At 49.1% G+C, this 14,725-nt stretch overlaps 5 protein-coding genes across 5 annotated transcripts; 1 reads left to right on the top strand and 4 right to left on the bottom strand.

Moving 5' to 3' along the window:
• Positions 1-23: 23 nt before the first annotated feature.
• On the bottom strand, positions 24-689 carry FIESC28_05555 (uncharacterized protein; the record flags this gene model as incomplete). The annotated part of the gene is made up of 2 exons (XM_031159700.1): positions 24-298; positions 350-689. The coding sequence occupies 2 exons, from the start codon at positions 687-689 to the stop codon at positions 24-26; spliced, it is 615 nt and encodes a 204-aa protein (XP_031016252.1).
• A 927-nt stretch (positions 690-1,616) lies between these two features.
• FIESC28_05554 (uncharacterized protein) lies at positions 1,617-2,564 on the bottom strand (the record flags this gene model as incomplete). The annotated part of the gene is made up of 1 exon (XM_031159699.1): positions 1,617-2,564. One exon carries the CDS (start codon positions 2,562-2,564, stop codon positions 1,617-1,619), a length of 948 nt encoding a protein of 315 aa, XP_031016251.1.
• Positions 2,565-4,996: 2,432 nt separating this feature from the next.
• On the bottom strand, positions 4,997-6,722 carry FIESC28_05553 (uncharacterized protein; the record flags this gene model as incomplete). The annotated part of the gene is made up of 2 exons (XM_031159698.1): positions 4,997-6,175; positions 6,234-6,722. The coding sequence occupies 2 exons, from the start codon at positions 6,720-6,722 to the stop codon at positions 4,997-4,999; spliced, it is 1,668 nt and encodes a 555-aa protein (XP_031016250.1).
• A 5,138-nt stretch (positions 6,723-11,860) lies between these two features.
• Positions 11,861-12,874, top strand: FIESC28_05552 (uncharacterized protein; the record flags this gene model as incomplete). The annotated part of the gene is made up of 1 exon (XM_031159697.1): positions 11,861-12,874. One exon carries the CDS (start codon positions 11,861-11,863, stop codon positions 12,872-12,874), a length of 1,014 nt encoding a protein of 337 aa, XP_031016249.1.
• Positions 12,875-13,347: 473 nt separating this feature from the next.
• Positions 13,348-14,713, bottom strand: FIESC28_05551 (uncharacterized protein; the record flags this gene model as incomplete). Its single annotated transcript, XM_031159696.1, has 2 exons — positions 13,348-14,246; positions 14,293-14,713. 2 exons carry the CDS (start codon positions 14,711-14,713, stop codon positions 13,348-13,350), a joined length of 1,320 nt encoding a protein of 439 aa, XP_031016248.1.
• Between the last annotated feature and the right edge of the window lie 12 nt (positions 14,714-14,725).

Genomic DNA, 14,725 nt, shown 5'->3' with positions numbered 1-14,725 from the left:
CAATCCAACGCTAGAGTCTAAATTTAAGCAGAGTACTGGGAGTACTTGCAGCTGACGGGCTTCTCAATCTCAGCAACGCGAGCGTTGAAGCCAAGGCACTCAGCGTCGGTGTTACCAGGCTTCTCAATACCGGAGGAAACCCAGACGCTCCAAGATCCGTCGACGCCGTTGTCGCAGGCGACGAAAGAAGCGTTGTTCTGGCCGAAGACCAGGTTGCCAGCGTCATCAATCTTCCAGCCCTTTGTCTCGGCGTTGCGAGGGTAGGACTTTCCGGAAGTGTACTGAAGAACACCTTGTCCTGCAATGTATTAGTGAATTGTCAATTGTAGTGAATGATGAGGTGACTTACCCATGCCGGATCGGTCAGTGTAAGCAATCTGCTGCTCCTTTCCAGTGCTGTACAAGAACAGCTCACCGTCCTTGATGGTGAAAGTAGCGGTACCCTCATCCTTGCCGTCGCACTTGGCGCCCTGCTTGTCCTTGGGAAGCTTCAGGGAGAAACCGCTCTCAGAAGCGCTGAAGGCGGAGAAGTGAATTGGGCTGGCGGAGCGGAGGGCGACAAGACCAAAGGCCTTGGGGGCATCGGAGCCGGTGGCCTGGGCCTTGGCCTCGCTGGTGCAGGTGGCCTTGGGAGCGGCGGCGGCGATACCGCTGAGGAGAGAGGCTGTGAAGAGGGTCTTGAACTGCATTTTGGTGGTGTTTTGGTGGTTGTTGATTAAGTTGTTGAGGTAGTGGTTGTTGTATTAAGTTGTAGAGTGTAGAGTGTTGATGGATTGAATGAAGAGATTGAATAGACGGACAATCAAGATGTTATATATTCATGAATACGAGCTTCCAAGAGATCTTCGTGACGATCCCCTCGGAAATGAGTCCATGCATCGGTACTTGTTGACATCATATTAATTGAATGGGGTATCCGTCCCCGCACTAAAATGGACACGTCCAAAGGTGAGGCCGTGAGAGTCGTATTCTTAGATCTTGGTAGTGGCGAAATCGGAAGACGGCAGAAAGCACAGCCCCCGAGGCTGGAAGCTGAAAGCTGAACAACTCCATACGAACCACAACAAATGAGTTGGCTTAGCTGAGTATGTGGACTAATGAGGCTGCTCATTCATGCATTGTTTTGTTCATCTCCCGACAACCGAATAATTGCATTACAAAACGGTAACATTATTATGATTATCCCTACATAAACAACATACAACCCTGCATAAATTCATCTTATCGTTCGAGCTTGGGTATCCACCTGACGTCAATGCATTCAAGTAATTACTCCACTGAATTTCAGGAGAAGAAGACGATCGAATTACTGCTCTTGGCTTGGAACTTTTCTAGAATGTCTGAGCATACTGTAGCATGGGAGGCTTGGGAGCCTGACTGTTGATGGTTGAACGTTAAAAATTACACGAGGCGTTGGCGTTGGTCTGGACAGCGGGAGACCAGCCACGTCATAATAGCAACTACCGATGGACACTAAAAATAGAATTGTGGTTATGCCAACAGTAACAGACTTCGTATTCTCCCTACATGTTGTCTATCTCAATTCCAGCGAACAGTTCTGACCGCTTTCCCAGCCTATCCTATGTTGTTGTCTCGACTCATCATAGTTCTGACCGCTAATTCTTGATCATCTCCTGAATAGTTTTCTCAAAGTCCTCAGGCTCCCTTCCCAAGAGCTCCTTCAACGTATCCGTCACACCAGCAGTCTCTCCATCCCGAATAGCCTCCCACGCAGTAGCCCACGTGGTCGCCTTCTCCTCTGTACCAAAATACTCCTTGATCTGAGGCAGATTGATATATTCTTCCACGCTGATCTTCTCAATCTTGAATTCTTTTCCGGCGGCGCGCGATAGGACTTCGACTGTCTCTTCCAATGTCCATGTTTTAGGACCCGTGAGAGTGACGATCTTGTTCGTGTGGGCGAATGATGAGGGCGATGAGACGTATGATGCAATTAGACGCGCTGTGGCTTCTCCTAATTCATCTCTCTTGACCCAACTCACACCTGGACCGCTTCCATCGTGAGGAATTTGGATTTTCGAAGGCGGGTTCTTGAGATCCAGGAAGGAAGTGTAGATAGGGAAAGACTCGCTGTAAAGACCCTCCCTCACACTCGTAAACGTAAACCCGGCATTCTTCTCAGAGAGTTCCCTCAAATACTTCTCACTATCAAGATGCGCCCCCATAACCTCGGCCTTGGTACTATCCTTCCCGATAGAAGCAAATCCAAGAGAAGAATAGAAAACATGCTTCACGCCAGCCTTGACCGCAGCATCGATAGCTTTCGTATGCACTTTCGTCCTGTACTCTCGGACATGGCTGGGATACGAGATGAGGAACAGCACATCGATCCCGGCAAAGACGGCCTGGAGATCTTCGGCGCTAGACTCATACGAAGCTTGCTTCACGACAGTTCCATTGTTGATGTATTTCTGAGGAACCTTTTCAGGGAAGCGGTTGATCAACGTGACTTTGTCATTGGGGACTTGGGGATCGGATAGAAGGTGAGTGTATGTGCTTGTGCCGAGGGCGCCCGAGGCGGGGAAGATTCCGATTTGCGTCATTGTTGGGATTAATACGAGGCTTGGCGATGGTGATGATGATATCGAGGAGAGGAACTGGAAGGCGATTTTATGTATTGCTTTGATCTCCGTGGAGTTGCATTCTTAGTAATCTTTGGTCAATATGACGTATGAACTCCGAAAACTCCATTTGTCGTTATCGCGACTCCGATGATACTGGAAGCTTCTGATTGGACGAAGCTTGGCTGGGATTTCACAGTCAGATATCGAAGCCTCCATATTTATTTTCCCTTCCTGCCTTCCAAATCATCGAACAAGCTCTTCGCAATTCATTATGTCATTTGGGACCACGCTCTGTTGTCCAACTTTTCACCAGCGCCGTTCTAATCGGATCCTCAAGCAATACATTATTTGTGACAGTGATGAAAACTCCCAGTGGCGATGAAGCCCGTTAATCAGGGTTAGAAGGTCTCGCACTGTATATCTTTTCATTTTCATTGATTCTGGTGCAATGACAGATGTTTGAAGGACATACATCAAATAATATTTAATAAAACAACACTCTGGATCACACTAATGACTTTCTTCAACACTTTGCGGTGTCATTACCCTGTAGCTCCGGCAAGAATCATTCTGGCACAGAGTCGACCATCAGCCAGAAACTGGCGACACTGTCACTCTCCTAATTCCAGCGCCGAGAGACAACAATGCGATTGAAAGCGCCACAAAACTCGAAGACCAAGAATAGAACAAATCCCTCATGTCTTAGCCCGTATCTCAAAATCCGGGGTAAAGAGGCTGGCGGACAGCAGGGGTTGTTTATGGCTTGCAGTAGTCAATCTGACTATTTCTATACTTAGCACCCATGATCCGATCTTAGCTTCAAGATCGAGCTACTTCGCTTTCAGCTGGCTTGGAATAAGCCTCATATTCTGATAAGCTCCGCTCTACAGCTGACCCGGGGTACAGCAATCGTGTTCCGTATCCCGCATTCCATATCGTGTTCTTTTGCTTTCAAAGTCTCAGGTTCATTCTGAGATCCAAGACTGGCTTTGCTTGGCAGAGGGTGCCATTCTTTGTCTCGAGGAATTGTACGGTGCCCTCCAGATCCAGTCTGAGCATAAGCCAGAGGTAATGGCCGAAGTCAGTATTTGAACGCAAAGCTTGGATAATATGAGAGTCCCCAAGACGCTACAATCTTCAAACTGCCCGTCAGTCCTCGGATAATGAAGAGACAGTGGCTGTCATGAAGCTATACAAAATCCATTTGGACTTCCTCTCGAGCGAGGTCGCGATAACTGTTCGGCGACAATTCACCGCTGCTGCCTGTTCCGCTTCTTCTTAATCCAACATTGAAACCAGAACCCGACTCGCCTTTTACGTATAACCCAGAGACACTCCATGAATGCCAGCGCCGCGATTACGTCCAGACCGAATAGCAACCAATGGAAGTTCACTCTCATCCCCTACTCATATGTCCTTACCAGCAGAACTGCCATCGCTTCAATCTCCATCCATGCTTCCAACTATCAAACCACATCACTCCCTTTGCGAATACTACCCAACCACTCACCGAATAATTCTTACACCCCATCCAATCTCGGTGACCTGAGAGATCCAATTATACCATAAGATCTTTAAAATAAGCATATCCAGATTGGTCACCGCAAAGCTTCCGTTGGCTGAATCTATCCGGGTGATCCGGCCAAACCTTCTGAGCTCATCTCACCGCTTAGCACATCAAATAAATCTTATTTGAACCTCATCTCGCACCTTATCGTTATGTAATCATAAATACTTAGGAAACCAAGTATTTATTTTCATCTATTAGGCTTCTGCGGGAGATATCCAGCATCCCGTGAACCTTGGCAGCGATGCTCAAAGTCTATTTTATACATTCATTCCTCTTTGAGTTCACATTCCGCATCTTGAAGGATCTGCCTCTTGAAAAACTCAAAATGCGAGACTTTCTTAAACTTAGTGTTAAAGTAAAATCCACCTCGTGGCTGGTGATCGTTTTGAGACATGTGTTTCGTTGCTGTAGTAATGCCACGCGAAATCGCAGATAGAGTTTGAGACAAATACCTTACAGTGGCTTGAACGAAATGTAGATCATGTACTCAAAAGTTTCGACACGCCTCAATAATTGCGCGGGGTAGAGATCGCGGTGTCGAAAACTTAATTACCTCTATCCAACCTCGAGAGGCACCAGGTCAATATCGAGACGTGGAATCATTAACAAAAGAAAAAGTAGTCACAGTTAAAACATTCACAGAGGCATAAGACATTGATGGTTTAATAACTTGGTATCATTCTTTGAGATATTTACATATTATTCTCATATACTTCCGCGTGCTCATCATCTTAGATCATAACACCATGACCTTCCAAAACATTTCAGGTATAATAATTAAAGGAAATATCCTCCTCATCAAAAATAAAAAGTAACAACACTGGAGTCGGTAGACTCAAGCTTAGACGTGGTCGTCGTGCTCAGTCTTAGGGAGGACCTTGACATCGCCAGCACGGGCAAAGGTCTCGTGAGGTCGCCACTTAGCAGAGGTTCGGGGAGTGGTCTCCTCCATCATCTTATCAACCTGCTCGAGAGACAGACCCTTGGTCTCGGGAACGAGGAAGTAAGTGTAGACGAAGGCGCAGGTGCAGAGGCCACCCCAGACGAAGAAGACGGAAGACTTGAGGTTTCCACGGCTCTCACCGACCATGTAGGGGGTGATGACGGCAATGATGGTGTTCCAGAGCCAGTTGGAGGCGGTGGAGAGACCGACACCACGAGATCGGATGGGGATGGGGAAGATCTCGCCGATGACGATCCAGGCACCAGGACCCCAGGTGGAGGCGAACCAGAAGATGAAGATGGCGATGAAGGCAATCTGGGCGTTGACGGCGCTGACGTTGTCGGCCATGACGGCGTCGGGGTCGGCGGCAGTGGGAGCAGGGTGGGTGTGGTTGAAACCGACAGTGACACCAATGATGGCAACGAGGAACTGGCAGACAAGCATACCGAAAGCACCAACGAGAAGGATGGCTCGACGACCGAATCGCTCAACAGTCCAGAAAGAGAGAGGGGTGGAGCAGACGTTGACGAGGGTGAAGACGAGAGAGATGAGGAAGACGTTGTCGATGGCACCGGTGGACTTGAGGAAGGGAGTAGAGTAGTAGAAGATGAAGTTGACACCGGTCCACTGCTGCATCATCTGCATGGAGGTACCGAGGATGGTTCGGCGAAGGTTAGACTTGGCGTCCCAGAGAGAACCCTTGAAGCAGTTGGCCCAAGAGCCGAACCAAGTGGTGGAGGGGATCATTTGACGCTCGTACTCCTCGTTGGCGACGATCTCGGCAATCTCAGACTGGACGTACTTGGAGTCCTTGGGCTGACCACGGACGCGAGCAAGAGCGTCAACAGCCTTTTCGATTTGACCACGCTTGACAAAGTATCGGGGAGAGTCGGGGAGGAAGAAGAGACCACCAGCGAGGATGACAGCCCAGGGGAACTGGATACCGATGGGGATCTGGTACGACTTCATGGAGTAGAACTTCTCGGTTCCGTAGACGATGCAGGCGGCGAGGAGGAGACCGATGGTGATACAGAATTGGTAACCGGCGACGAGAGCACCACGAACACTCTTGGGGCACTGGAGTCAAGCTGTTAGCAAGGGGAAGAGAAGCCGAGGGTGACAATGTGTAACTTACAATCTCGGACATGTAGAGAATGACGATGGCTGACTCGAAACCAACACCGAGACCAGCAATGAGACGACCGACAACGATGCAAGCAAGAGGATCACCGTGACCAGTGATCATCTGGATAACGACACCGATGCAGTAGATGAGACAGCCGAGAATGACGGTCCACTTGCGACCCATGCGGTCGGCAAGATCACCAGCGATCAGGGCACCGAAGAAGGTACCGCAAGAGAGAATAGAGACGATGAGAGACTGGTGGCTCTCGGAGAGGGCATCGGCACCGCGGCCCTCGACCTGCTCGATGAAGTACTTGGAGCCGTTGACACCGTTGATGTAACCGGAATCGTAACCGAAGAAGATACCTCCGAAAGAGGCAAAGGCGCACATCATGTAGGCCTTCCAGGTGACGGGAGCCTCGATCTGCTCGACATTGTCGGCAGTCTGAAGAGCGACAGAGCCGTGTCGCTCGTCGGCGTGATGACCTTCAACGCCCATGGTGGTGGTTGTGGAGGAGAAGAAGTTGTGGCTGGTTTATTTTGATTCTGGCCAGGCAGAAGAGTTGGAGGAGAGAGGAAGAAGGAGAAGAGTGTTGTTGTTGTGATGTGATGGAACGAAAAAGAGTTGTACGAGGGGGGAGACCAGGTCTATTTAATCTCTGACGAGAAAAAGAAGAAAGAAAGTGTGCTCTCGTGTGTAAAGGAAAGTCTAGTCTGATTTTGGGTCTGCGCAGCTATTACCGATGGCATGAGCATGGGGGGGTGCACGAGCAGGAGCAGCGTAGCAAGGTTCGGAAGCAGCCATTGCCCACCAGTGAATGAAAAGGTACTAAACCAAACTAGTCCAAGACCAGTGACACAGAATTTGGGAAATCTTCTACCCAACTCGGGTAACTGCCTTTGGCCGTTCACGAGCAGAGAGCAGTCCAGATGCAGTGACAGCTGGAGAGTTTCCCGCTCAAAATTAGGTGGTTCTCGGAGCATGCGAAGTTAGTGGTTGTTAGTACTAGCCCCTAGCAATAAGTCCCCGGGGGCCCATGGGGCACGGTAAATGGGGAAGACAGGGGTTGGAAGTTACCTGGGGTGAGTGTCGACACGCCCTGGGTAGGTCTTTCTCCAGTAAAGACAAAGAGTGCGGAGGCGGCCGCAAACGGGGTGTGAAGGTAGAAAAAACATGACACCTTTTGACGATGGATTCATTTGATGGTTGATGGCATTCTATAACACTCAATAGCTACGTTTTGGGAACAATTATTTTATTGTCAAGACGTTCATTCACAGCATACCATTTGTTGACACAGCAACACTTGTGCGACAAAGAACTTGACACGATCTTCCCACTCGCACAATTCTGAATCACTCATCGGAAAGTACCTAGACTCCTTCAATTAAAGAATCTAATTAAAACAGAGAAGAAAAAACCTGCACTTGCACGCGCCCAGGCTAGAATCTTTTTTGCATCTGGGGAATCGCGTGGGGATCCATCTAAGCTACGAGGTAAGGCCGAAGACCAGCGTTGGGGCTCATAACGGCTTTGGGGACAGGGGGGGAGGGGAGGATTGGCCCAGAATGGACATGGTACCAGAAGAAGCGCCGCGAGTATGGCCGGCCGTTTATTTCCTGGTTTGCTTTTTCGGGAGTGCGCACGGCTTCTTGCTTCTATTGAGATGTTCTAGAGTTGGATGTGTCTTCCGTAATTGATTCATCAGTCTTCGAGTCAAGTCTGACACAACGGGAACGAACCATCCTGGCGGAACCCTTCTTTTTGTTAATCACCCGTATTGAGGCGCCAAGTAGTATCTTGAAGATCTCAAAGTCTAGATGGGTGATGTGTTGTTACGCTGATCTGGTGGTAGCATCGAATGCATGCCATGCCATTCACAGTAAGCATACCATATTCTCATCTACCAGTCACGAGCAAATCCTACACTCCAACTTATTTTTTGCCGACGCGGGGAAATAGAGCCCTCTCTCTATTCTTTCCCCTTTGCTGGATCCCCCTCCAATGGCACATTCTCGGTGGTACTCGAGACGGTAGCGCTACGCCCCTGCCCAGCATGGTTGTAATTGACCGAGTTCACCACCGTCCACTGGGTCTTTGGGGTAAAATAGTGTCTTTTTTCCCATCATCATCACCTGTCAAAACACCACTCTTTTTTTCCCCTCCCCCAGAAAACAGAGTCTCTCCGAGTTCAACACCGAAATCCCCCAGAGTTTGGTCTCTCGTCTCCGGATTTTCAGCATCAGACATAAAACGCGGGGGGAAAAAGGCCGAGTTTTGTTATTTGACCGAGTAAACATCTTAAACTCCTGCCAGAACTGGTGATGGTGATGTCTGTAGAGAGCTTCAATAGCCAAACAATTGAAGGAACAAACCAAAGGATTGTAAGCCACATCGTCACGAGAACCCGCGAATCGACGAGTGTCTTTGTCATGCATATTTCCGGGCCGAAACGCGCAACAGCCCAGCCAAGAAAATGAAATGTACCAAGTGTAAAGGATTCAATTACCAACACGCGGTTGTCGGGAAGTGGCCTAGTCTGAAGCGCATGCACTTACGGATAGTCGGATACAGACAGAAAGACACAAAAATTCCACAACGCCGTTTCCGTAGCTTAGCCGCCATTAACCATTGACTCCATTCTGCAACGACGTTGCAGGACCAACAGTCGGAACAACTATTACGTGAAATATTTTCCTTCGGGAGATTACTCGACGGAAAGGGGGTTCTGTTGCACGAATACAGAATTGTAACCCATATCATAATACAGTACAGTAGTTTGCCGTCTGCGTGACGATAAACTCCTGCGGACATGTCCACGATCTCTAAAAATAATTACACGATTCTAGACAGTGACAGATTTCTCGGATCAGCAGAGTTACCTCAAGATCGGGAGATGCGTCCGATATTCTTCTCCCCTTTTTTTTTTCGCCACGAACCGCTGCCTCGGAATTGGATGGGTCACGAGACGAACAAAGAACGGACCAGAATTTGGTCAATATGGAGAGAATCCACTGAAGCATGGAGAACAGACATTTGAGATAGAGTAATGAACAAAGTTGTCAACCATGACCAAGCAGACTTAGCCGAAGAGAACTCAGAGAACAGTGTCCGCAGCTAGTGGTCTCCATCTCAGTGGCCTTGGAGTGCCTTGAGTGCACACCCCCAGCTCCCCTTACCCTTTGGAAGTGACCCTCTATTGGTCGACACCAAGTGGGTCTCGGCCGGACTCACTCTGGAGCCATCGTGTCAGAAAAAGTAAATGTACGCCTAAATCGGGGGTAGATCAGCTCGTGACTGCTCGGCCGAGAATTTGAGTCTTGCTTACTGACAGAGAGTAAAGAAAGTATTAGCCGTGTTCCGAGAATACACGCGCTGAAACGGATGAGAGTTTCCAAATGTGGTAGCAGTTGCCCGTACGGATACAGACTGTTAGACTGTAGTGATGGGGGATCGGTGGCGTTGTGATCCTACAGTACCCATTCCAGTCTGTCACCAGGTACACTTGAGCTTCTCCAACTAGCAACAGGAGCTTCGCATTGGATCCAGCTATTCCTCTAATGTACAGTAATGATCATTCTGTTTGCCTCTGGCCACTGGTTTCTTTCCATCGTTGTTAAGCTAAACGTACTGTGGTAAGCAGACGGTAATCTCCATGTTCTAGATGCAATCTCTGTCTCGAACAAGTCATCATCATTGTCTCAGAAGGTCCTGTCGCTTGTCCAGTGCAGATCAACGCTGCTACCCACCATCCCGCATGCACAAGCAACGTTGAATCTGTCTCTGCCAAGACCAGTAACGAACACACACACATGACCTTCTTTTGATAGGGTTTATGCTTTTCAGCCACTGTCGCATGGTAGAACTCGATGCTCGAATGATAATTCACAGTAGCATCAGAGGCTTTACTGCCAAGACGCCAAGATCGTCAGAGCTGCAGTCAGCTTTTCCATCATTGATTGAGAGGTCTCGTGATACCTCTTTTTGGTCTGGTTGGAAAGACAAAATAAGTGTAATTGTAACTTTATAACGGTGATCGTTTGAGCTGAAAGATCGTGTGTTTTGCTCATCCGATGCTGGACGGGAGATTGCCACGGTTCTGTACTCAATCGACTGATGAATCGATGATATGATGATACAAATGGGGATCTCCCCGCCACACGACGGATCTCTGCAAACTAACCTAGACTACAACGACGATCTCAAGTTCCAGACATCAAAGCACTTCGCTCCATCCGAAAAGCACAGCTCTAAAGTAAAGCTCTCTCGATCGCAAACTCAATAAACAATTCATGAAATCTACCCTAGATCTTAACTGACCCAATTTTCTACCCCAGATTCGACGATCACCACAAGCGAACTCCATCAAAATAATAACACCGAGACGTTGTTGTATCATCCCCAGAATCATAATAACACCGAGATCCATTGTTGTTTATCTACCCTTTCCCCAGATCCATTCTTTCATGACCGAGATCACACCGAAGAATCGTCTGTGTTTTAAAGTTGACGTGCCCCGCGTGTTGATCAATGGAGTTGGACGTGCAGAAGAATATGGGGATGGATGAGGTGATGTAGATAAGATGCATGTCACGATGAGGGGAGATTTGCTCACGCGTGATTGAGGTGAGTGAGGGATCTGGGTATATTAATCGTGAAATACCAGGTGCGACGCGACTCAATCACGCATTCGACCATACTACAGAGTACCTCCCTCCCATACCTACATCATCACGGTCGCATCTTGGCGATTCTCACCACGCGTTTCGAAATCGGTCAGCATCTCCTCCCGCGACACCACCACGATAACGATAGCGCCCATGAAGCCATCATGAAGACTGCCAAGACTCTTACTCAAAAACCCGACGCGCTCAATCCGCCGAAATATCCATTTGCAAGCGCAACTGCAAGCTGCGCCCTGGGCTGAGGGATTGTTTCAACGGCATTGACAAGTGTCAATGTTTTAATCACGGTGGTGCGACTGCTTTAGCAAAACGACTCCGGGCGCATTGACGCGAGGGTTACAGTCAATGCTCCGGAGATGGCATTGTGCGACCGACACAAATTGTTCGCGTCAAAGTCGGCGTTTGCACTGAAAAGAAGAATCCGGGAATGAGAGGTGTCAAATCCGGAGGGGTTTCACTGAAGTCTCGGTTCTGTCATTCACTGTTAGCAGGAAATGCGCCGCAAGCGTGAGTATGGGTCGCGAACGGCATCATGACAAGCTCAACCTGTCACGACCATCGGCAGATCATCATAACAATTATATGCGAGATCAATTAATAGCTATATAAATGTCAATTAACCATATTTTATAGAGCTTTATCTGTGTCTGTCGAGGTAGTGATAGCTTCGAGAATATTTCTGGTCTGTTCGGCTCATACCTCGGCGTATCCACTTCGTTCAATTTTTCGCCTCTTTTTTCTTCCAAGACGTCATTAACATTTCACATGGGACTGATATCATATCATACCCAATTCTCGTGATTGAGTTTCGCAATTCATCATTGACATACTTTGTTACCTTTTGAACTCCCACTTTTAACTCTTACTCGACTCGCACAGCTAAAGCTCCGTCGCATCGCAATTCTCAACACCACAACAACATTGTCGCATCACAACCCAAATACACCAACAATGGCAGAAACAATGCAAGCCTGGCAATGCGCCACCCCAGGAACCTTCGAATCAGTCTTCCAACTCTCCCAAACTCCCAAACCAACCCCCCAATCTCTCAAACCCGGCCAAATCCTCGTCCAAGTCTCTCGCGCAGCGCTCAACCCAGCAGACTACAAGATCATCGAACTCGGCATAACTTCCCGCGCCCTGACATCCTACCCCAAAACTCCCGGCATGGACCTCAGCGGTCGCGTAGTCGCTGTAGCACCAGACGTCACTGATGCGAAAGAAGGTGACCGCATCCTCGCGCGCGCAAATCCCCTCAAGGCGTTTGGCTCGTTGGCGGAGTACACGGTTGTTGATAAGGAGGGGTATAGTGTTCTTGACGACAAGGTTGATCTGGATCAGGCAGCTGGTGTGGGCACTGCTGGACTTACGGCGTATCAGAGTATTCAGCCGTATGTCAAGAGCGGCGATAAGGTGTTTATCAATGGTGGTTCAGGCGGTGTTGGACTTTGGGGTATTCAGATCGCCAAGGCTTTGGGATGCCATGTTACAGTATCTTGTTCAACAGGCAAAGCAGATCTGTGCAAGTCCCTGGGCGCAGACGATATCATCGACTACAAGACCAGCGACGTAATGACCGAACTCCGCAAGCGCGGCCAAGTCTTCAGCGTCTGCGCCGACAACGTGGGAAACTCACCTCCCGACCTATACGGTTCATCCAACGACTTCCTCTTGCCGGGAAGCAGCTACGTCTTCGTCGGTGGCCACGTTTCGCCGCGAAGTTTCCTGAGTTTGTCTACCAACATCGCGCGACCTTCGTTCTTGGGCGGCGTCAAGACCAAGTTTGTTGCGTACATGACGGTGAACAAGAGCAAGGATTTGAACCAGTTGAGGGATTGGATGAGTGAGGGCAAGGTAAAGACTATTGTTGATTCGACTTTTGGGTTTAAGGAGGCGGATAAGGCGTTTGAACAGTTGAAGAAGGGATCTAGTGGGGGTAAGATTATCGTCAGGTTTGAGGAGTAGGTGATACCTGGGTGACGCTTTGTATTGTAATGTCTATGTTATCTAAAGTAATGTCTTGACCTGCTGTGGCTTATCTGTGATGTACTTGAAGCAATGGTGTACCTGACACAGAGTGTCCCCCAATTGATAGGTAAACTCCAGTACGTGAGCCTTGGATAAGACATGTGCGCGGGCTCAGACCTCAATTGATAGGTAAACTCCAGTACATGAACCTTGGATAAGACATTCACGGGATCGGAGCGGCCCGAATGCACAAACGCCCACCGAACTAACTGGGCATTCCGGATAGCCATGGCGTTTAAACCGACACTCAAAGCTTGCGCCGGCCGGGTCGGGTATTTGATGTACGACATGCCCATCAATCTGCACCCCAGGACCATCCTAAGTTGAGTATGTAGCTCCGAGAGGCCTGGCGCGCGAAACAAGGTGTCGCCGAACAGAGGATCTTTGTCAAAAGTCTGATAAGAACCTCCTCACGTCCCCAACCCAGTAGCAAACTTCTTCCCAACCCACGCAGCACCATACTCCTCATACTCCCCCTTCGTAACGACCAACCTCTCAATATTCGGATGACTCGCCAAATGCGCACCGCCATACCACGTATGTGTAATTGGATCTGCAGGTCTCGCAACCCTAACTATACAATCGTCCGGTACACGCTGCACCACCTCTTTCTGCAACCGTTGTATAAACCCGTCAAAGTGCGTGTTACCACCCACGACGATAATATTGGCGAGAAGACTGGGCCAGAGACCGATGGGGAGCTCGTTGAGGGATTCTTGAACTAGTTCTGCCAGGCCGGGCTGCCTAAGTCCGACGTCTGATGGATTGAACAGGAGTTCTGGGACGGTGAAGCGTTCGTTTCGCAGGGTGAGGGCGTCTTCTTCTGACTGGTTTGCCATTTTTCGCGCTTTAGAGTGTCGGGAGGGTTCGTAGTCGACTAATCTTCCCTTGGAGTGGGTGTGGAAGTCAGGTAGGATGTAATCCTTCGCAATGCCGCCTCCAGATAAATAATCTGATCGTCGGTCTCCTCTTGTACCTCTCCATGACTTTTCTAGATCGGATTTAAAGTCGGGGGAGACGTAGCAGGAAAGTTCTTTCATTTCGTTGACGATGTATGTATCGTTTCGCATGTCGAAGTGACGGAGGGAGATGAGTCGCGTGAGGTAGTTCGTGAGGACCTTGCCGCCGACATCTAATCGTTTGACGGCGGAGTGTAAAGACTGGCCGCGCAGGAGCGGTGTGATTGTCGTATGCGAGTATCCCGAGTCGATTACCATGACGGCTTCGGCGGGTGTGTTATCGACGGTCGGTTGGTCTTGTGGTGTTCGGAAGATATTCTGGATATCGTGGTAGGCATTAAACGTCGGGCCTACAAGATCAGTAACAGCTCAAATCAGCATCCTGAACAAACTCACCTATACCCCGATAGTAACTCTCAAACCCATACTCCTCAAAGACAATCTGATCGCAATTCGTCTGCAAAATGGGCAACCCATTAGGCGGTTCCGCAAGTATCAACCTGCTGCTCCCAGGTTCAAACCCATCCTCAAAAACCTCCCTATCCCAAATCTCCTTCTGCGCCTCCCAATTAACAATAAACCCCTTCTCCACGGGTCTTCTAAACTGTATCTCTCCGAAGTCGCGACACTTTTCGAGCTCGGATGCGACGTAGACTTTGCGCGCTCGGTCGCGGGCTATGACGTTTGGGATGATGCGAGGGTCGGAGAATTTGCCATCGTGGACTACTCCGGCTTTTATTGTTGCTGCACCGTTGTCGAGGACGAGGGTTGGAGGCGTGCCTTTTGGGGCGGCGGGTTTGGCTTTGCGGCTGGGCATTGTTGGGGTGTA

This window comes from Fusarium coffeatum (genome assembly GCF_003316985.1).
Source record: "Fusarium coffeatum strain FIESC_28 chromosome Unknown BRIP53273_contig_119, whole genome shotgun sequence".
NCBI lineage: Eukaryota > Fungi > Ascomycota > Sordariomycetes > Hypocreales > Nectriaceae > Fusarium > Fusarium coffeatum.
Note: the sequence above shows the minus strand (reverse complement) of the source record. Positions and strands in the feature narration are given on the sequence as shown.